This window comes from Periophthalmus magnuspinnatus, chromosome 16 (assembly GCF_009829125.3).
Source record: "Periophthalmus magnuspinnatus isolate fPerMag1 chromosome 16, fPerMag1.2.pri, whole genome shotgun sequence".
NCBI classification, from domain to species: domain Eukaryota; kingdom Metazoa; phylum Chordata; class Actinopteri; order Gobiiformes; family Gobiidae; genus Periophthalmus; species Periophthalmus magnuspinnatus.
The window spans coordinates 18,487,083-18,507,082 of NC_047141.1; the positions used below are offsets into that span (position 1 = coordinate 18,487,083).

A 20,000-nucleotide genomic window follows, 5' to 3' on the forward strand; every position below is an offset into this window, starting at 1 on the left:
CAATCCATCACCTAGTATTTCTAATAGTAATTTTATCTTGCATTCTGAAGTACATTTACTCTGTTTTATTTTATTATTTTTTTATTTACGTATTATATGAGTACGTTCATTGCAATATAACTTTTAACTTCTGCTAGAATATAATTATGTATATGTATGTAGGAAAAATACTAACCAAAGGGTACAGTTTGAGTGTACTACTTATCATAATCAGAAATCATAAAAAAGTGAAGTTATAGTACAATATAAAGTATAATAAGATAAGGGCATGCATAAAATAAAGTGTTAAATAGAAATATACTTTGAATATAAATACAAAATCTACAGTATAGACAGTACAAATAGATGTAGTATAGCAAGTTATTTTTACTCTTTCAATTTGGGGATATTTATTATTTAGAATTAGCAGATTTTTATTTTAATGTTACACTTTCGAATCTTGAGTATTTTGAATCAACAATGCACTTTCTAGCGTATGATTCTTGGCTTCTCCACCCGCTGCGCTTGTTTCTAAAAATGCACACCTCTGGTAAACATGCTGCATTATGTCTCTCTGATTATTCTAAACAAAAATATGAACACAACGGTGACACTCTCTCGTCCCGATGATTTATGAAGCGCATTATGACAGCTGACTTGTCTTTTCTCTGTCCGTCTGTGCTGCCGTACACATTTGCAGGAAGAAGCATTGGTCCGGCCAATTATCGGTGGCAGGACGGCAAAACCTGTCACTGGGATATACATGACAAATGAAGAGGGGACAACACAGCAAAACTCAGACAGAAACTGCACATATGCACACACCACACCAGCCAATGGCACCAGCTAACTGCAGTTTTACAAATAAACTTTACAAGGGGCAGACATCAGCAGCACTGGGTAATTATTAGAATTGTAGTTTTAAGCACAACACAGTTAATACATGATTGCTGCTGTTAGTGCTATATAACTATTACTCTAGGGGTGAGACGCAACACAATTCCCACAAGACGAGATTGGGTCCACGAGAACGAGACAAGACAATTTATTATACATAAAATGACTCTTTTTAGTTCTAAATTTTCAATTTATTTTTATTTTGTATTTTGCTGTCATTGTCACGCTGTGTTTTCAGAAACGGAGGCTTCTCAAAGAGACAACTCACCAGGTATTAATTTGTTTTTGTCAGTGCCAAATGTAAACACATGGAAAAAAATATCACAAGATTGTTCATAACATAAGTGCACAATCTTAAAAAATGTAATCTCACAAGATCTTGAGGAATGAAGCCTTGTCCGATCCCTAGCTATTAAAACAGCTACTATTAGTACTGCTATTACTTTGACTACTGCTGTATTTACTGCAACTGATAAGTCTACTGCTAGTGTTTCCATGGTTACTTCTACAACTTCAGCAACTACCACGGCAACTTCTTCTGTAGCTAATACTATGGCACCAACTACTACAACACCATGAAAATACTATAACTTGTACTACCACTCTCTGTTACAATTACTGCAGCCACTACAACAGCTACACCCCACTTTAGCCCATGGCAGCAGTCAGCAGTTTTGACAACAAACTTTCCAAGAAGGATTTATTCGCACTCACAATTAAAGGGACAGATCTTAGCAGCGCTTGGCTAATTATTTATCCCAGTGGCTTTATGGCTCTCATTAATTTCCCCCTCTCTTGCTGTACCTTCCATTCAAAGTGCGGAGTCAACCTGCATCTGGTGCTGATAAGGCTGGGGTCCGGCCAGCCCCTCAGCCTCCCCTCAAACTCACACACAAACACACACCTCTATCACAATACAGGGGCAGCGTCATACATAACAGAATAAAACATTGAAATGAAACATAATTTGGAATAAATGTGAGTTTACACAAAAGAAAAGAAAAAATAGGGCCTATATGAGGTTAAGATGCGTTAAGAGGTGGGTTCAATTTAGGGCAAGCATTAGATTCTGTCCAAAGTTTACATTTTAAACATGTTCAGGAGCATTAATATTTGAGAGAAGACAGAAATAAAAACTGCTAAACTAATACAAGAATACCCCACATTTCAGAGCATATGTGTACAGGATTTAGACATACATTAGACAAAACATTTTGTTTTTTGGAGGAAATTATGTAACTTAAATAATATAATTCTAATTGCAACCATTCAAATTGTGATATATCTTGCAGCCCTAGCTCACTTCCTGGCCTGCATGATCGGAAACTATGGCAATAAATTCATTGTAATTAAAGTTAGATAGCAGTACTGGTAACGCAATTCAAATTCACAAAGATAATAATAACTTTGTAAAAAAGAGATATGACTGTACTTTATCAGTGTAAACAAATAAAGCATATATGATTTGCACCCACAGCCTAAAACACACTGCTCTTTGTCTCCTGATGGCTTCCCTCTCTCTCACATTTCAACATTTCTTGGCTTGTCTGTTAGTTTGGTGAGATCGCACCCTAGCAGCTTTCCAACGAGGATATCTGCCACTAATGGCCCAATCTGGCTCCTTCTGCCCTCCAAACCCATCCTGGCCCCAGTGCCTTCCCTCTCCCACCACCTCCCTCCCCTGCTAAGCTGTCCATCACTTTGGGCTAGTGACCATGTTGAACTGAGACTAACAATGATGCAAGGGCTCATTGTCAAACCAAACACCCAATTTAAGCCACTGTTTCCAAAGAAGGGACTGATAGGGGCTTCTTGCTGGTCCTACTTTCAAACACAAAGAAAAGCAGTGGGCAAAAATGTGCGGAAAAGCAAATATTGTCGACTTCTGCTGACTTCAAAAAGCAGTCAGATGGCAGCGGCTACCTAGGCAGTGCAGAAGATACATTACACAAAACACAACACAGAAAGTGCCTAAAGAACTCTTGGAGATTCTTTCATGTTTGTTTTTACAGGGAAGCCATTTTTCTTCTTCTATGCAAAATAAAAAGTAAATACGAGGCGCTTTCCATACTCATGAAATTGAACAGTTCACAGACTTTTTTGTGTTTTAGAATTAGATGTCTGTGTTTGCTTTACGGGACCATTCACACTGTCTATATTTTCAACTCCAAAGACATTCAAATACAAATTAGCATTTTACTCATGATAAATATTCCACAAAAATCTGCCACCATTTCTGTGCCAGACTGGGAAAAAAGTATGTGAAGTTTTTGTGCTAAACTTTTGGGGGTTTGGGTCAGGCAATTTAAGCTCAGGTTAAAGAAATAACTACTTAAAAATACAAAGGTAAGAGATACTATACAACATTTACTCTCTCCGTGCCTGGGTGGGTTTCCTTCAGGCACTTTAGTATCCCCCAAACAAACCTAAAACCTGCACAGTAGGCTAATTCAAGATAACTCCTGAGCAAGATCCTAGCTTAAGATCTAGTTATGGATCCCTGGGCGCTGCACTGCGGTCACCCACTGCTCCTGAGAGTTTACCCAGAGACATACATTTAAATTAATACTCCAGTGATTACACTTTACTACAGCTGCAACTATGACTATTACTAGTACTGCTGTTCAAACAGTATCTTCAGCCAGGTGAGCTTAGCTAAAATTGCAACTTAGACTTTAATGATGAATTTGAATTGTAACAGTAATTGTAATTTCAATAAAATAATTTAAAATAATCTTTTAATAAGTCTTGTTCAAGACTTGAGCTTCTGGCCACTACATCAATAAGAGCAGGAACCCATGCAAAAACACACAAACTGAATGTAAAAGTAAAGTTTAACCAGTCCGATGGAGTTTTGGTGTTCACACTTGCCCGATGAGGCTCTCTCCACACTTGTATTGGCCTATCAGTGCTCAGGGGTCATGGGTCTGGCCAGTCAAGATAAAAGTGGCCCAATGAAATGAAGCCCGTAGCAGAAGCAGGAGAGAGGGCTGCAGAGAGGTGATGGAGGAAACACAGTCACTTTAGAGGTGAGACTTGAGCTGGGCTGCACTAACCCTGCTGACCTGACTCTTAGCTCTAAACCACTTTGTAGAGGCCAGGGCAGAGTAAAACATGCTATTCTGGGCACAGTATGAAGATACAGCGAATAGACTGGCAAATAGGGTATCAATACCCAGATACTAATCAATTCTATAAGAAAACTATAAGTACTATATAACTGTAAGCTATTACATAAACAAAAAAGAAAATTGGACCTTTTACTTGTTTTAGAAAGAAAATCTTAACACACATAATATTCTGTGTTGAACATTACAGTTGTGTGTTGCCATTATTGCCATTCATCTGGGCCTTATACATCCCCATATTATCAGGGCAGTTCAAAGGTTTACTCAAATCTTCCAAAGCAGATCCATCTGAAACATCGCACTTAATTCTATGGATAATGTTCCAACACCATTAGCAATATTGAAATTCAAAATATACTACATTACACAAAAGTTTAATCCACATTCCTAAATGCAGTCTGACATTTCCTGGTAACAATATACAATAAAAAGCCACTTGTTAAAATTTCAGAGGTTTTCAGCTCAGATGACTCACACAGATTGTTATACTTTGTGAGTTTGAAATCACAGACTCGTACTGTACTGCTATCATTGCACTGGTCAATATACATCACCTCACCCCCAAAGGATTACACCCCTTATCTCAAATGATATTCAATAAAGTATGACCGCAGAAATACCGACTGGAGTGTTCTTGCTTGGATCTGGCTTACGCTGTGAAAAAAAATAACACTTTATTGGAATTAAGATCAGAGTCAAGATTACCTGAGGAAACCACACTTGGATTTCTGTTCCTGTGCCACAAACCCGACTTTATTCCTGCTGCTTGGGGACCAGACCACAGTGCACTGCTCCACACGAGCCATGGGGGTGTAATGGGATGCCTTTATGAAATATATACAGGCTCTCCTGCACCTTCCTCACATCATAGCATGAGGCCAGGTCTTTGGTGGAGCAGGGATAACTTAATGTATGTGATTTGGAGGCCCAGAGAATGAAACTTATACTTCCACCTCAATAAAAAAGCTTTATTTTTTTTTACAATAAAATAAAAGATCAAAATTTGAATCCCAAAATGATAGTTCTTCTGATTATATTTCTTTACATATATTTCTCTCTATCACTATGCTGAGATTTTTTGTATTGTCATTTTTATTTATTTATTTATTTGTATATTAATTAGCCAAAAATAAAAGAGCAAGCAATCATACATCTGCATAAATTGTGTTACCAAAGGGTTTGACATCACACTTTATTTGTATGAGATGATTAAGAAAAGCATTTGTATCTAAGAAAAGAAACAGAATTTAAATCAAGGCTGTGAGAGTGAAGCAGGTGAGGAGCTGTATCAATAATCTACCGTGATAACAGAAAGTTATAACAAGACTTTATTGGCTAATTTGGGATTAACAGGTTTCTGTGGCATCAACACTCGTCCCAACTCTGTCCTTCATTCATGGCTGTATCTCACCAAGGTGTTGTGGATGATATACTCACTCATTTGTGCTGCCTAATTAGCTGCATCCTCCCTCCACTCTGCTGTGCCACTGCCATCCATTCAGGCCCTCAAAATGGGAAGTCATCAGTAACCGTGAAGTTAACTCCAAGTAATTGCACAATATCCTCATTTGGTTCACAACTGTTTAGCATTTATGCTAGCCACAAGCCTGGGTAAATGTAAAAAGGCTGTGTTAAGAAGGGCTCCATAACTAACCTAAACTAACATACTTAAAGGTGGGCATCTTTTTGTCATAACCTAAAATCCAAAAGTATATATATATATATATATATATATATATATATATATATATATATATATATATATATATATATATATATATATATATATATATGTATATATATATATATATATATATATATGTTTGAATGTTTGAACATAAACTTGAAAATAAACATACAAAACCATACTTTTTCTCTTTTTTTCCTTCAAACCACCCAAAATCTAGCCCCTTCTCATTGAAAATGTGATAAAGCTTTTAGTGATGTGTTTGCAGCTCTCAGGCTGAGTATGGGAGGAAAAGTGTGGGAGCTGTCCCGCACAAACACTGCGCTGTAAGTACATCCTAATTAGCTGATGTATGCAGGACCCCATCCACTTTTGGAGGGGTATCAAAAAGCAATCAACGCCCCATGCCTGATGAGCTCAAAGGGACACACATTCACATTGTCTATGGAAAGATGATTTGTGGCTGGACCTCGACTTGGCTTTCCAAACCGCCATAATACCATGCAATCACAAGACATTATGCACAGATCTGAACCACAAAGCCACAGGAGCAAAAATAAAGGGAATATTGAGATCATAATTCAGAGACTGATTATGATGGGCGTCCTCGTGCTGTAGAGAGCCAGAAGTGGGAGAATTGGCTAGAGAAAGCCACACAATGTGGGTATAAATGCAGAGCAACAACATGTTTTAAAAGCCGTCATGATCAAGAGCTGTGTGGCCGCAGATAGCAGAGATCAGCAGTTAGATGACAACTGGTTGCCATGGAAAACTGAAAAACATACAGCAAGACCGTGGTTAGTTTGAATTTATGAAAGTGATTCTTTTCAGAGGAGAGAAATCAAGTGGAAATACAATACAGTGCCAAGCCGAAGAGCACTTATCACCATGAAATAGCAGGAAAACACACGATCTAGGATTTTGTCACCCATTCATAATCTCATTTGACCCGGGGCCAGACGGACGATTCGTTTCAGTAAAGACCATAGGTGTTTTAGCTGCGGGGTCCTTTGGAGAGAAGCATGTGTGTCGCACAAAGACCATCGGGTAGCGACGTACCGAAAGGGACCCTGTATCACCATCTTATCTTCAAAGCACTGGGCAGAGCTGAGGGGAGCCGTGCCACCTCGCTTCCACACACACACTCAGAGAGGGGGATTTGGACCTGGCCCGGACCCTCCTCCAACTCGCCTGCGGAGAACAGGCAAGGTTCCTGCACACGCGGCAAGACATCACTAGGCCGACCCCCCCCCCCCCCCCCCCCCCCCCTCCAAAAACCTCCTCCCCCTCCAACTACGCCTGCCCATTTGCGTCCTGGCCTCAGCTCGACGAGGGGATGGATCTGAACTCAACTTAGACACACAGTTTCCACATTTCACAGATGGCTGGGAGAAGCTTTGCATGGAGGTGAGGAAACAGAGAGTAGAAAAGAGAGAGAGGGAGGCTCGGGCCGATTTCACACTGCGGTAGAGTGCGCTAAAGCGGGCCGCGGCTAATCCACTCACTGAGGGGAAGGCCTGGAGCCATTCCGCCGACCAACCGACCGCCATCTCTCTCCACAAAGCCATAAATGGTGCATTATACAACTGGGCTTCAGAGACACTGCTGATATGCTGATAGGTGGCAGACAAAGACCAAAGGAGCAGGAGTGCAGCCACATGCCGGATGGACGGGCCTTAGTGCATAGAGTGTAGAGCTGTGGTCCTCAGACATTGCACTGTTACAGTGCTGTATCAGATCTCATCTGACTGAGCTCAACCTGCAGCCAGCTCTCACAAGGACATGCACTAACAGTCCTCCTGCTGCTCTCCAACAAAATAGCTTTTACAGACCGCTCCACTGTGAGCTCCTATCTGTAAAGTTACCAAAAGTCTTGGAGATGAGGCTTTGAACTTATGAAAGGCAATCAATGTGAATAAAGAGAGACAGAAAATACGTATATAAACATGAGGGAATTTAAATAAATTGCCACAAAGAGAATCACAGCAAGGCCAGCGAATTATGTAACGATAAGGCAGCCACCATCCTAAGCCATAAAATGAGATGTTTTACATGAAACGAACAGCGGTCTAGATTAGGGCCCGTCCTGTTTAGACATGAAGCCAATTGGGTTGATATCACGTGTAGAGAAAATTTGAAAGATAAGTGGGAACTGTGAGAATTGTTATAATCCAGCTGTAACAAAAAGCTGAAGTATATTGGCTTTTCCCTCCAGAAGCACAGCCTGATAAACATCTCTGATGAAAGAAGTTCATTACTTGTGCTCTGTGTAATGTAACATGCTGTATTATGAGTCTATGGACCTACAGTGAGGCGCTCAGAAGCCTTCTAATGGACATCATTAGGTGAAAACATATAAGAGATAATTATGGTAATTACAAATCCTTTTCATTCGCCCAGAGTCTTTGACAAGAAGGTTGTCATATCAACCACTTCAAACAAACAAAGAGTTGTTGTCTCTCTCCTAAACGATGTCCGGTTTCATTCCACGGGAATTGTCTCTGGATTATCCGTTTTATTGTTTGTCAGGGCCACTGAAAGGAGGCCATGTTTTCAATGAAAAACTTGATTAAAACAAGTGTTTCACAATAGTGGAGTTTGACTTATATTTGCATAGCTACTTCATTACAAGTGAGACCTTGATCTTGGAAATGTCGTATGTAAAACTAATGGACAGGCCTATTGAAGCTGGACCCTCTGAATAAAAGAACAGCCTTGCGCCTCAGTATCAGACTTTAGAAAAGAGCACTCATGGATGATTTTATTTCATTTCAGCCACAAACACTGGCCTTAGTGCTGCCCCAAACATTTGTTCTTGGTAAACTTGTACAAACGTTTTTAGCACACTGCAGACAGGGTCACACTCAGGGCAACGTTGTCACTTCATCTCCACAATCTACACAACCAAAGTGGATTTTACTTTGAATGGAACATGATTTTTGGACTGGAGTGAGAGCTTTGGGTGTTTATTTACAATATGCATCCAATCATCCTTTGTCACTGCTCCACGTTCCCCTTTTTCCCAAACCACAGCGAGGACGACACTGGCTGCGGATCCCGCTTCTTGGCCTCTTAGCTACACAAACTTTATAACACTGCCTTATCAGATCCTGCTTACAATAACAGATCTGAGTCAAAAAGCTGTTGTTTAACTTATATTCGCTCTCGTGGGAAAATTCAAACAAGTGGCGAGACATCTGCCAGTCCGCTGCAGTTAAGATGATGTCAACACCACCGAGATTCTTCCAGCAACATTTTCAATCATTCCTCGTGAGATTACGGCAATAGGATATTACGGTACAAACTACGACCATGTGTCCTGCTGCCACGAAGCTTAGCAACACATTACGGTTTGTCAAAGCTGGCTATTGCGAGGGAGAGATAGATACAGAGAGGAGAGGAGAGAAGCCATTGACCTTTATGTCCTTCATATTTGCCTAGCTTCCCCCTCGAACCCCCAATCTTTAAGAGCGAAATCATCTGATGCCAAACTAACTGTCAAGCGCCGTGTGATGGTGGCAAAGCCCGCAGACATCAATCAATCAGATTTTCTCCTCGTCTATCACAGAAAAGACGTTTTTTTTCCTCCTGTTTTGCTCAGGCTTATCATCTGACCCAGTTGTTATCCACTTTCTGAAGCTTAAAAACTTGATTATGGACCAAATGTCTCAGAAATTCACATCCCAGACATGACCAGAAGGAGAAATATTATCAGCTATTTTCATTATAATTGAAGATGCCGAATGTAATCATTGTTTAAGTAAATGGAAGTGCTTAATTCTGTGTTTGGAATGAGAGTTTTTTGCCAGTTATCTGCCGTTTTCAGGAATTGCATGAAACGGGAGATAAAATCCTATCTGATATCATGAGACAAAAAGGCATTTTAGTTGGCTACAGCGCTTTCTCAATGTCAACAGTTTTTAGTAATTACTAGATAAGCATACTTTGAAATACTTGGAAAGAATAAAATTGGACGATGCTGAAATAATAACAGCTGAATTTCTATTTGGATGTTTACTGTCACTTTACAAGATAATAGGAAGCAGGAGGCATGCACTTCGCAACAGGCCTAATCTGATTTGCATAATTTAGCATGTGTAAAATCGATCATTAATGTCTAGCTTGCAATATGACTCCATTTTGGTCTATTTATGTTGCTGGGTGGCTGCTAATCATATGCAGGAGATAGGGCTGGTGATCACATGATGTGTAAGCTGCGCTGTCAACAGCTTTAGCAGCTTTGCAGTGGTGCAAATCAAAACACAGCCTCTTTAACGTATTAACATGTTTTGAAGTTTGTTTTATATTTTCCGCATATTTGACAGAAATTGTTTATCTATGTACAAAGCTTTGTCATTAGCGATTTTCCACCAAGCGCAAGATGTTGTAGTGTTGCACAGTGTTAGCCAACTGGGAAATGCTGATGTACAAATTGAAGTGAAAAGCTTGTTACTTAATCCTCTGTTGCCACCTATCCCTTAACTATAGAGCCGCTGCTGCAATTTGATCCCAATGTAAAGTTGGGTATCTCCCTTCCTCCTCCTTTTTACAAACACAGCCATAGTAAAGTCAAATAAACAGAGATTTACATTGAACAGCCATTGGTATGTTACGCCATAAAAACACCATACAAATTACATGCTTTGATTACAGTCTAATTATCACCATTTTGTCTAGTTCCTCAAATACAATTACAACACTGACACTATATGTGGGTTAAACCAGGGTCACTTAGCTATATGTTTACAGTAAAATGCTAACGTATTTAAAACTAATTATGAGTCAAGTTTCCCAGGACTCCCTTCCATTTGTAATCTGCGAATCCAAACCTCAAGACCACAGACTTATTTTTATGGCTACTTCTGAATTGATATTTCAAAACATCACACACATAAGTGCAATACACACCAAATTGAGAACAGGTTTTAATAATGCCAGAATTGCATGATATGATTAGATGATTATTCTTCCTTAACAGTGAACTTTTTTTTAAACACATTGGATTTCAAAGAGATCAAAACCAGAACTAAATAACATTAACATAAGACAGATAAATGGGTAAAAAAAAATATATAGCTTACCCATGTAAAGACCAAACAGAACAGTATTCTGCAGTCCAAATTTTAAATAGTAATGGTATTCTTTTAATATTTGAAATAAATAAAACATTTTCCTGAATCTTAACCATAACAAAAGAAGACAAATGAACCAGAACTAAACCTAAACAAAATTTTAGTTTTATTTTAAATATAGATAGATATTTTTTCTGCAATCACAACTGTATGATTCAATAGTGCCTCAGAAGAGAGCTTACAGTTTAGAATGGTACATCTAGTTGCAGTTGCAGGCATAGAGCCATTTCTCTTTATGGAAATGTCAAAGCATCACACAAATGCGATGAACCCAATATCCATATCCATGATACATCAAAACCTTGGCCGGGGCTCAGAAATAACTGCAATACCTCCGGAGCAACCTCAGAAATCCTTTTAATTGAGCAATATCTCGCTTCCTGATCCGTGTGCATCAGCAAGGTGAAAGGGGGCCGTGCAAGTTAAATGAAAGAAGAATTCCTGATGTGTGGTGGCCTCTCTCACTCACCCGGGCTATTTCCCCTCCTGGCACGGGCCAAATAGAGAATGTTAAATGAGGCAATTGTGTCCCAGAGGCAAAAGGAGGAAGAGAAAAAAGGGGAGAGAAAGCGCAGACAGTGTCTGTGCTCTCTGCTCTAACCCTGAGGAGCTTGGCGGTAGCATGATGAGCTACAGAAGAGCCGGCCCACTGCTGCTGTATATACAAACACAAGAGTTAGCATCCCACACGAGGAGGAGGCAAACCACTGCTGTGTCACTCTAAACAAACACTGAATCAGCTCGTGTGGAATCTCACCCCATAGTACAGTAATGAAATGCACACATTTATGCACAACATGTAAGCATGAACAGAAAAAAAATGAAAGTTCTGCAATTTGATAGCTAAGTTTAATGAATATGATTAAAACAATATTAGTGTTGCTGGGGTATGTTTAACTGTTAAGTAATAATAGAAAAAAATAAAAAATTATAATTATGTATATATATATATATATATATACACACATACATAATAAACAAAAAGTTGCAACTTTTTGTTTTTATAAAAAAAAACACAATAGTATACTGCAACAATAATAAACATGCAGTTTACATTTAGAACCCTAAAATAAGTCTGTACACATTCCAATGTACCTTATTAATGTTATGTTGCTACGTTCAAAGAAAAAAATGTAAATATTAAACAATGTAAAAATACACTGTCTGAAAAGGCTATAATTTCTCAACATACCATAAAACTATTGAAAGCTTGCATACATTTAAAATTTTCATAAACATTTTTGTGTCAAACACTCCACACAGCTATGTATAGACACAAAAATAAACATTAGTTCAGCAACTCTTCACCATGAATAGCTCTGCAGACAGTACTGGTGCACAGGTCGAGGCCTGGATAAAGACCAGGATGTGGAGTGAGACATGTTAGCAGTCATGTGACTCAGCTAACGGAAGTCTCTGTCATACAAACATAATACACTCCACACACCAGAGGAAAGCAGGGAACTCAATACTAACGCAACAAAAAGTAAAGTATAAAGTATTGTTGCTTCATAGTTTTATTATTATTATTATTATTATTATTATTATTATTATTATTAGTAGTAGTAGTAGTAGTAGTAGTAGTAGTAGTAGTAGTAGTAGTAGTAGTAGTAGTAGTAGTAGTAGTAGTAGTAGTGTCATCATTATCATTAAAAATCATCATTAATTAAAAATTACTATTTTTGATAGTGAATTGAAGTAAAACACAATAATTTTGACAAAACATTTCAAATCCATTCATGTTAGGCTCAGGTTAGCATCATGTTACCTCAAAAGATATTACTCAAGTAAATGTAACTGCTTACTTCAGAGCCCTGGGCACACTGACATCTCTGATAACCAAATCTTTGTCTGGGCTTTAGAAGGACGTACTTGAACAGCAGCCAGACCGGGGGCCCTTCTCGCTCCACATCAATATTCAAATCTTACATCTTTGTCGCGATTAGAAACCCGCCCCTCCTCCTCCTCCCTCCTTTCCCCCGAAACAACAAGGTGGGGTGAAAAAAGGCATCCAATCGATGATCTTTGAGTCTAAACTAGATTCCTGCGCAGTTTGCCACTTTCAGCAGCAAGATAAGATAAACTCCTTTGACCTATAGAGATGAAGTTGCCATGACCATCGGGGGAGTTCACTTTCTCCATTGATATTTGGCTGATGTAACAACAAATGGAACTAGATGCTGCCTGTGATAAGGGCGATTAATTAATACCCACATTGATCCGAACAAGCGAACAGACAAGGCTATTAACTTAAAACAGGCTGAAAGTCAATTGGTACCTGGGGGCTCAATGGGCGTCATTGATATAAAATGTAAATAAACAGGAGAGGAGGAACACACACTAGAAGACAATGCAAAGGGATGGGACATTGACAAAAAGACAAAAAAAAAATGAAAAAAGTGCAAGTGAAAAACATTATGGCTAAACAATTTTAGCAAAATTTCAAATTGTTATTTTTCTGAGGAGCATTGCGATAATGATGAGATTACTGATTTGTTGTAATAGTTGGATTCTGTTCAAAGTTCACATTTTAAACATGACCAGAAGCATTATTATTACAGAAAGACTGGAATCTGAACTGCTAAACTGATACAAGAATCTCATTCATTTCAGAACATGTTTGTAGAGGTTTTACGATTTACTAATTGCGACCACTGCAGCTCTAGTCAACACCCATTATCATATTTTAGTCTTGTCATCTATGTTTGAGTATAGTAGTTTTTGATTAATAACAGAAGACAGTAATTGTTTAGCAGAAAAATGTAATTAAGATTAAATAAAGGTACTTATTTGAACAAAACGCCAAATATAGTTATTTCCAACCCAGTATCGAATGACTATCAAGGTTGGTTTGGGAAAAAAAAACAAAAAAACAGCACACATCGGGGGGTTATTGGAATAATAGCAGTGGAATTCAGGAAAGAGGAAGATAGAGAGGAAACTGCACCAGGAAGTGACCTGCACCTTTAAAACAGTCCCAGCTTACACACTCTCTAGTCCAATCTGTACAGTGGGAAGAGCTGTAGGTATGACATCCAGGGGTGCATTACCACACAGGAAGTAGAGCCGCATGCACAATCGCACACAAACAAGACCAACAGATTTAGATTACAGTGCATGTTTTAAGCTGCAGTTCAAAAGAATGAAGACCTGTGATGCAACAACCAAACAATAAACGGTAATATGTCTCACATGTTGGTGTTTTCATTTGAGATTTAGTAATATTCCTAATTTGATTCAATATTTAAAAGGCTGTAGGCGCAGATTGGCTCCATTTTTGGATAGTAAGTGAAAAGTGCAATGTAAAAAGTAAAATTTAAGTATCATGGAAGACTGGACTGGGCTGAGATTTATAACAGGTCAATATCAGGACTTGTCAGGACAATTTGATATATAATTCAGGTTACCAAATAAAAAGATAATATTGTGAATGTTGTTGTTTTGAAGGTATGCAACATTTGAATATTGACTGTATAAAATAAATACATTAATTTAAAAAAACAATAAAAAGTTGAATATTGACTATATAAAATAAATACTTTAATAAAAAATAAATAAAATAAAATTATACAATAAAAAGTTGTATATTTCTGTGTGTCATTCTACAGTAATTTCACATTCGTACTTGAACTTTAACATCAACTTACATAAAGTACAGGGATACTCCAAAATAGAGAGATTATTTTTTATTGACAAAATCACCTACCCTTGGCTATAATTAATATGACAGTAGTTTTAATTAGATACGTTTTTAATTCAATGAAATCATTAAACAATCAACCAGCAAATATGAATCTCTGAACGCAACTTCCATATGTGTACACCACTGACACAAGCACCTTTTCTATGAAGACGTCCCCAATGCAAAACATTTAGTGCAGACACAATGGGAAAACATTATAAGAATATGACATTCATCTGCATTGTGTTTGTGTGTCAAAAGTGGAGGAGGCAATCAGGGATCCTTCAGCTAAGACGAGCCACAAGCTGTTATTGGCAGTGAACAGATGTTGGAGGGAAAGTTGGCATTCGCAAACCATTCTTCTCCTGACAGAAATCAACAAGACGAACACTGGAGACGTCCTGATTGTCACCCGATGAAAGAGAGACCCTTAAATATACACACGCGGGCTGGCAAACAAAGCACTCCTCTTGATTTCACGCCCCCAACACATCTGACTACATCTGGCTGTACCGGAGAAGGACAGGTTTTAGCGAGCAAAGGCTAAAATGATGTATATGACAATACGGTAAAGAGAGGTGGGTAGTGTTAAGTTACATTTTTCTTAGCAACATTTTGGACTTTCTACGGGTAACTATTGTTTACTTCTACTTTTACGTTTCAATGTAACAGAACTCTTGGAATATGGACAAAATCAGATGTTACGTATAGGCACTAGGCATTGCTTTATAAATGATTGAATGACTGCTTTTTCTTCGAGAACATTAAATAAACAGAGTAAGCATACAAACAGATGGAGCGTGAGTGCGGAAAGGATGACAGAATTCAACAAAAACTGACTTCTCTCCATCAAGCGCCTAAGCTCCTCCCCATATGTACAGCAGGAACACTAATGTATACTCAAACACACACACGTCCAGAATGTTGGCAGTCAATACAGTAAACACTCCCTTATCCCTTAGCACTGTAATCTGCCTCTGATAAATGCCCCTCAAAGATAGAAACGTCACCTGATATGATAAACTGTATGCTGACGCTACATAAAGTGGCCTTATGCTAAAGGACTTGGAGAGACTCACTACAAGGAGAGAGAGACGGAGGGAGGGAGAGCGACAAGGAACAAAAATTATGGTTGGGATGAAAAAAAAATCGGAGTAAAACAGAAAAACTGAAACGCAAAAATATTCAAATCCTTAACAATTAATACTACACACTTTTAAACAACATTTCGTATTGCAGTAATTAGCAGATTAGTGGAAAATGTAAAGTATGTATGGGAGTAACATGGCACACGGTACAGCCAATAACATATACAGTAAAATCATAATGTTGAACAATTTTATGAAAGGCCCAAATATACTATGGGAAATAATAGCTTTGCCAAAAACAATCAGTAACAATAATCAGCATATAGGCCATACAGCATATATAGGATCAGCACTAGTAGAAGATGAAATATATAGTGACATTGTACAGGGGTCTGACTGCAAAAGTCTTACACAATAATGCAATAAAAGAGCAACATAATGACCATACAGTGTGCACATGCAGTGTATGGGGAAACAGTGGGCCGCTCCATATGGTGAAGACAACACAAAGGGTAGAGCACTAAGTCAGTTTAATAAGCACATTTGACATTAGACGTCGCCGCGTGGCCTCACAGGGCTGCTCCAATATGTTCCCATAAACACAGGCTCCCTACATCATCCACACTCCCCCAACACCCACCGCCAAACTTTGGGGCAATTTTACAGAAAAATTACTCTGAGGGCCTGGTTTCAATTCAGCCTGCTCATATCTTTTCTTCCTATTAAGCATCAAAATGTTCCTTCTCTCGGCTCCAATAGAGGTATGGACACCAGCCACAGGAGCAGGAGAGGGCTGAGGGGAGAGAGAGGCTACAGCTTGGAGGAATTCACGCACCATATTACAGCAGCTAATCGCAATCCAGCCAGCATCAGCGATATTTTCATCATTCCTGTCAAATTCCACTGACCTGTCTCCGAACAGCTAACAATCTGGGCAATTTATTGGCATATTGGCACAGGGTGATAAGGCTAAAAACAACAGCAGCTAGCAGCTGGCCCTGGGAGATGAGCTGATAACATTGATATGTGCTCCCACACAAAACACCTCCACCTCTATCTGCTCCTTCCATCGAACTCTTATTACAATAAAAGTCTATGGCTCTGTTCCGCTCTCTGGAAGAAGCAACTAGGGGAGGGGGATACAGGAGGGGCATAGAAATATATATTTATATTAAAAAAAATCTGATGTAACGTTTCAGGGAAAAAAAACAACGGAAAATACATAATTTATCACAGTATTATCGGGATATCCAGGCAGCCTAATCAAGGAGCACTGAGTGACTATTTTTTGCCTTATCATCCAAAGTGGTGGAAACGGAGAAGGAATTATCAGGCAGCTGCAGATTGCTGGGCTGGAATTTTAATGGTAATAATCGGGTTTCAGATGGTATATCTTCCCTGCTTATCTTTCCCATTATCTGGCCTTATCTCCACAGTCATCGGAGCAAATTAATGGTGCTCTTTCAGCATCGCCTTTTTATCACTGCTCAGAGAGCACCCAAGGGGAAAGAATAAGCAAAATATTAAAATACTGCATAAATCACAATTTTAGATAACAGCCCAATGTATGCAGGAGGGGTGGGGGACTGCGCCCAACAACCTTTTTGTCCTTTAAAACCACTGTCTGTGCTGACTTCAGTGGAGTGCCTTTTTCCCAGAGTTCCCGGCGCTGAGAGGATCCAGGCTCCTCCTGACCTTTCTGTTGCACTATAGTTTGATTAGACACTTAGACACTGCTCCATATTAATACCATCTACACATAGTCACATAGTCATCCACATAAGACCTGGTCCCAATAACAGAGACACACTCAATGTAGGCCTGTCGTGATAATTACTACATCGACTTATCGTTCAATAAATGATAGATGGAATAATTCTTTTGGGGGGTCCATATTTATCGTGAGTGCTTCTTCTTTGGACTTTTGGTTATTTTTCTGCACCGTGAAAAGATTTGAGCTGTTGAGAGCTGAATAAATGACTCATAAGTGTTTCACTTATTAATTACAGCTCATGTTCATTAACAATACTGTACATATAGAATAGTTTTTTTGGGGGGGTCCTGCTTTAGGGTGATCGTGTCAGTGACAAAATGGCATTCAATATGATCATTTATCCTATATTGTCTTCAGCAATATCTCGTAGTTCAACATTTATTATCTTAACAGACCTACACGCATGTTCAGATAATGTCCGACTTATTTCACATGGTGACAAAAACATGGATGCAGCTTTTGGATTGGCCTGAGGACACTGGGCCTATCACGTCATCCTTGTCGTGGTTCTGATTATGTTTAGCTGTGGGCACTAAACAATGAACAAGAAAAAAGTAAGTCCGACTGATCACCAGATTGGTAATTATCTTAAAAATCTAAGTTCTTTTAAGTCTTATTTTTATTGCATTGTAGCCCCGCAGTAACTATAAATTAAGTGTTAAATTAAGTTATCATGCACAGCATGCTGTTTATCCACAAGACAAGATATCCTCAGTAATTTATAAATGTACAGAATTCTGCTACACTAACCACATATTATATCAAGTTATAAGCCAAAAAAAAAGAAAAGAAATAAAGTGTAATGAATTTATGTCACCAACGTCTTTTAACTAAGCCAATACTAAATAATATAAAATCCTTTCATTTTGATAGACATCTGACACAAATGTACAGCACACACACAGTGGCACAGACACCCACAAACGTGGTGTAAATCCACGTCCAAACTCAAAACTGAGACATGCAACATTTTTGCCCTTTGGTTGTGAGATGTGAGCTATAAACAAATCATAATAAAACAGCCCAAAAGCTTTTGCAACAAAAGATGACTAAAAGGCTCACGTGTTTGTGTGTGTTTTAAATGTGAGTGTGTGGGTGTGATTGTCACAAAATATCACCAGATTTAAGAATAAGAAAAATGTCATTGTAAATTTGTGTCTTTCATGTAATATCATATTATGTATATTTTCAATCACAATAATTTAGGCATATTTAAAATCAATTACAATATATGTGTAATATAACTTGTTATAAACCAACACTGAGGGTTACTTTTAAACAAACAAAAATATCAGGAGAGCAAAGGAAATACAAGCTTCCAAAATTTGAGTCACCTCTTCCCCTTTAAACATGAGCCACACATTATCTAATGTCAGTATGGGTAATCAATAGAGAATCAATTACAGGCCCGACAGTAGGTAAACATCAAGTGTGTGTGTGTGAGGGTGTGTGTGTGTGTTACACACACAAGTCAAGTCGTCAAATGAGTGCAAACAAAACACACCGAATTCAAGATCGACAATTTGAGACAAGACAAATAGTTTGTACATTTGAGACACACAGGAGGTTGAATCAGGTAGAGTTTTGTCATAAATAAAGGAGCAACGCTGGACAGCGAGTAACTAAATAAGTGCAGCGGCAGTAACTAAAAGTTTGGGGAAGCAGCACCGGGGGATCTGGACTATAAGCGAGGTGTTGAAAACAAGAGCAGAGGAAGACTGGAGCGCACGGACCATGACAGACAAGCACACGCGTGGCGATAGTTACACGCAGCGTAATCAGCTCCACTGTGGTCAGTCGCGTTACAATATTACACAAAGTCTAATAAGCGGATTTGGAGTCAAAGCTTGGCGGCATAAAAAAACAGAAACTTACGTTTGATCTGCCTGGGGTTGCTCTGCTTCCTTCGGGACATGCCTGCTGCGTGCTGGTCAGTGAATCCAGGTGTAGTACTGACAGATCGATAGGTTTTGGTTCATCCAAGCAGCCGGTTGGGATTTTTGTCTGATGGAAATTGAGAAAGAACAAGAGGAAGGATAGGAGGAAGGAGTAGAAGAAAAGAGGGGGCACTAGTACTTTTTACGCACAAGTCTATCGTTCCGTCTGTCTTTCCTTTATCTTTCTCGTCTCTCTGGCTCAGGCTTCGCTTTCTCTCTCTCTGTCTGTCTCTCCCTCTCTCCCTCACACACACATACACACCCTCCTCCTGCTCTCTCGCGCTCTCTCACTCTTTTTCAGCAGCGTTTCTCCGCGATGAGGCTGCGCTTCGCCGCGATCCGCTCGGACTGACTAGGGAGGTGAAAACGTTTCGCGCTTTTGTTTGAAGATAACGTTTGTTCCTCTAGGGATATCGTAGCTGTGGTTTGATGAACCTCACTTGATTCATAGTTACTTTCTTATTAATTGAGTGTATAATTTGTAACACTTTTTAGACTGACCGTTGGCAAAGTTGCACTTAATTCCACTGCGCGTAAAAACTAATAGGTCTATTAAAAATACGAATTAAAAATCAATTCCACTATTAGAACAATTGTCTACTCACATTTCCTGTCATCCCCAGATGGAGAGAGACAGTGTGAAGGACCTGCTGTGGCCCAAGGTAATTTGCTGTTATGTGGCTTGTGGTCCTTGTC

The 20,000-nt window shown here is 38.9% G+C and overlaps 1 protein-coding gene across 1 annotated transcript in view; it reads right to left on the reverse strand.

Moving 5' to 3' along the window:
* zfpm2a (zinc finger protein, FOG family member 2a) overlaps positions 1–19,546 on the reverse strand; it is a 121,747-nt gene extending 102,201 nt beyond the window's left edge. The window contains exon 1 of the mRNA XM_055227527.1: positions 19,243–19,546. Coding sequence (XP_055083502.1) covers positions 19,243–19,282 — 40 coding nt within the window. The 5' untranslated portion in view covers positions 19,283–19,546. The remainder of the gene's footprint in view (positions 1–19,242) is intronic.
* Positions 19,547–20,000: the final 454 nt, after the last annotated feature.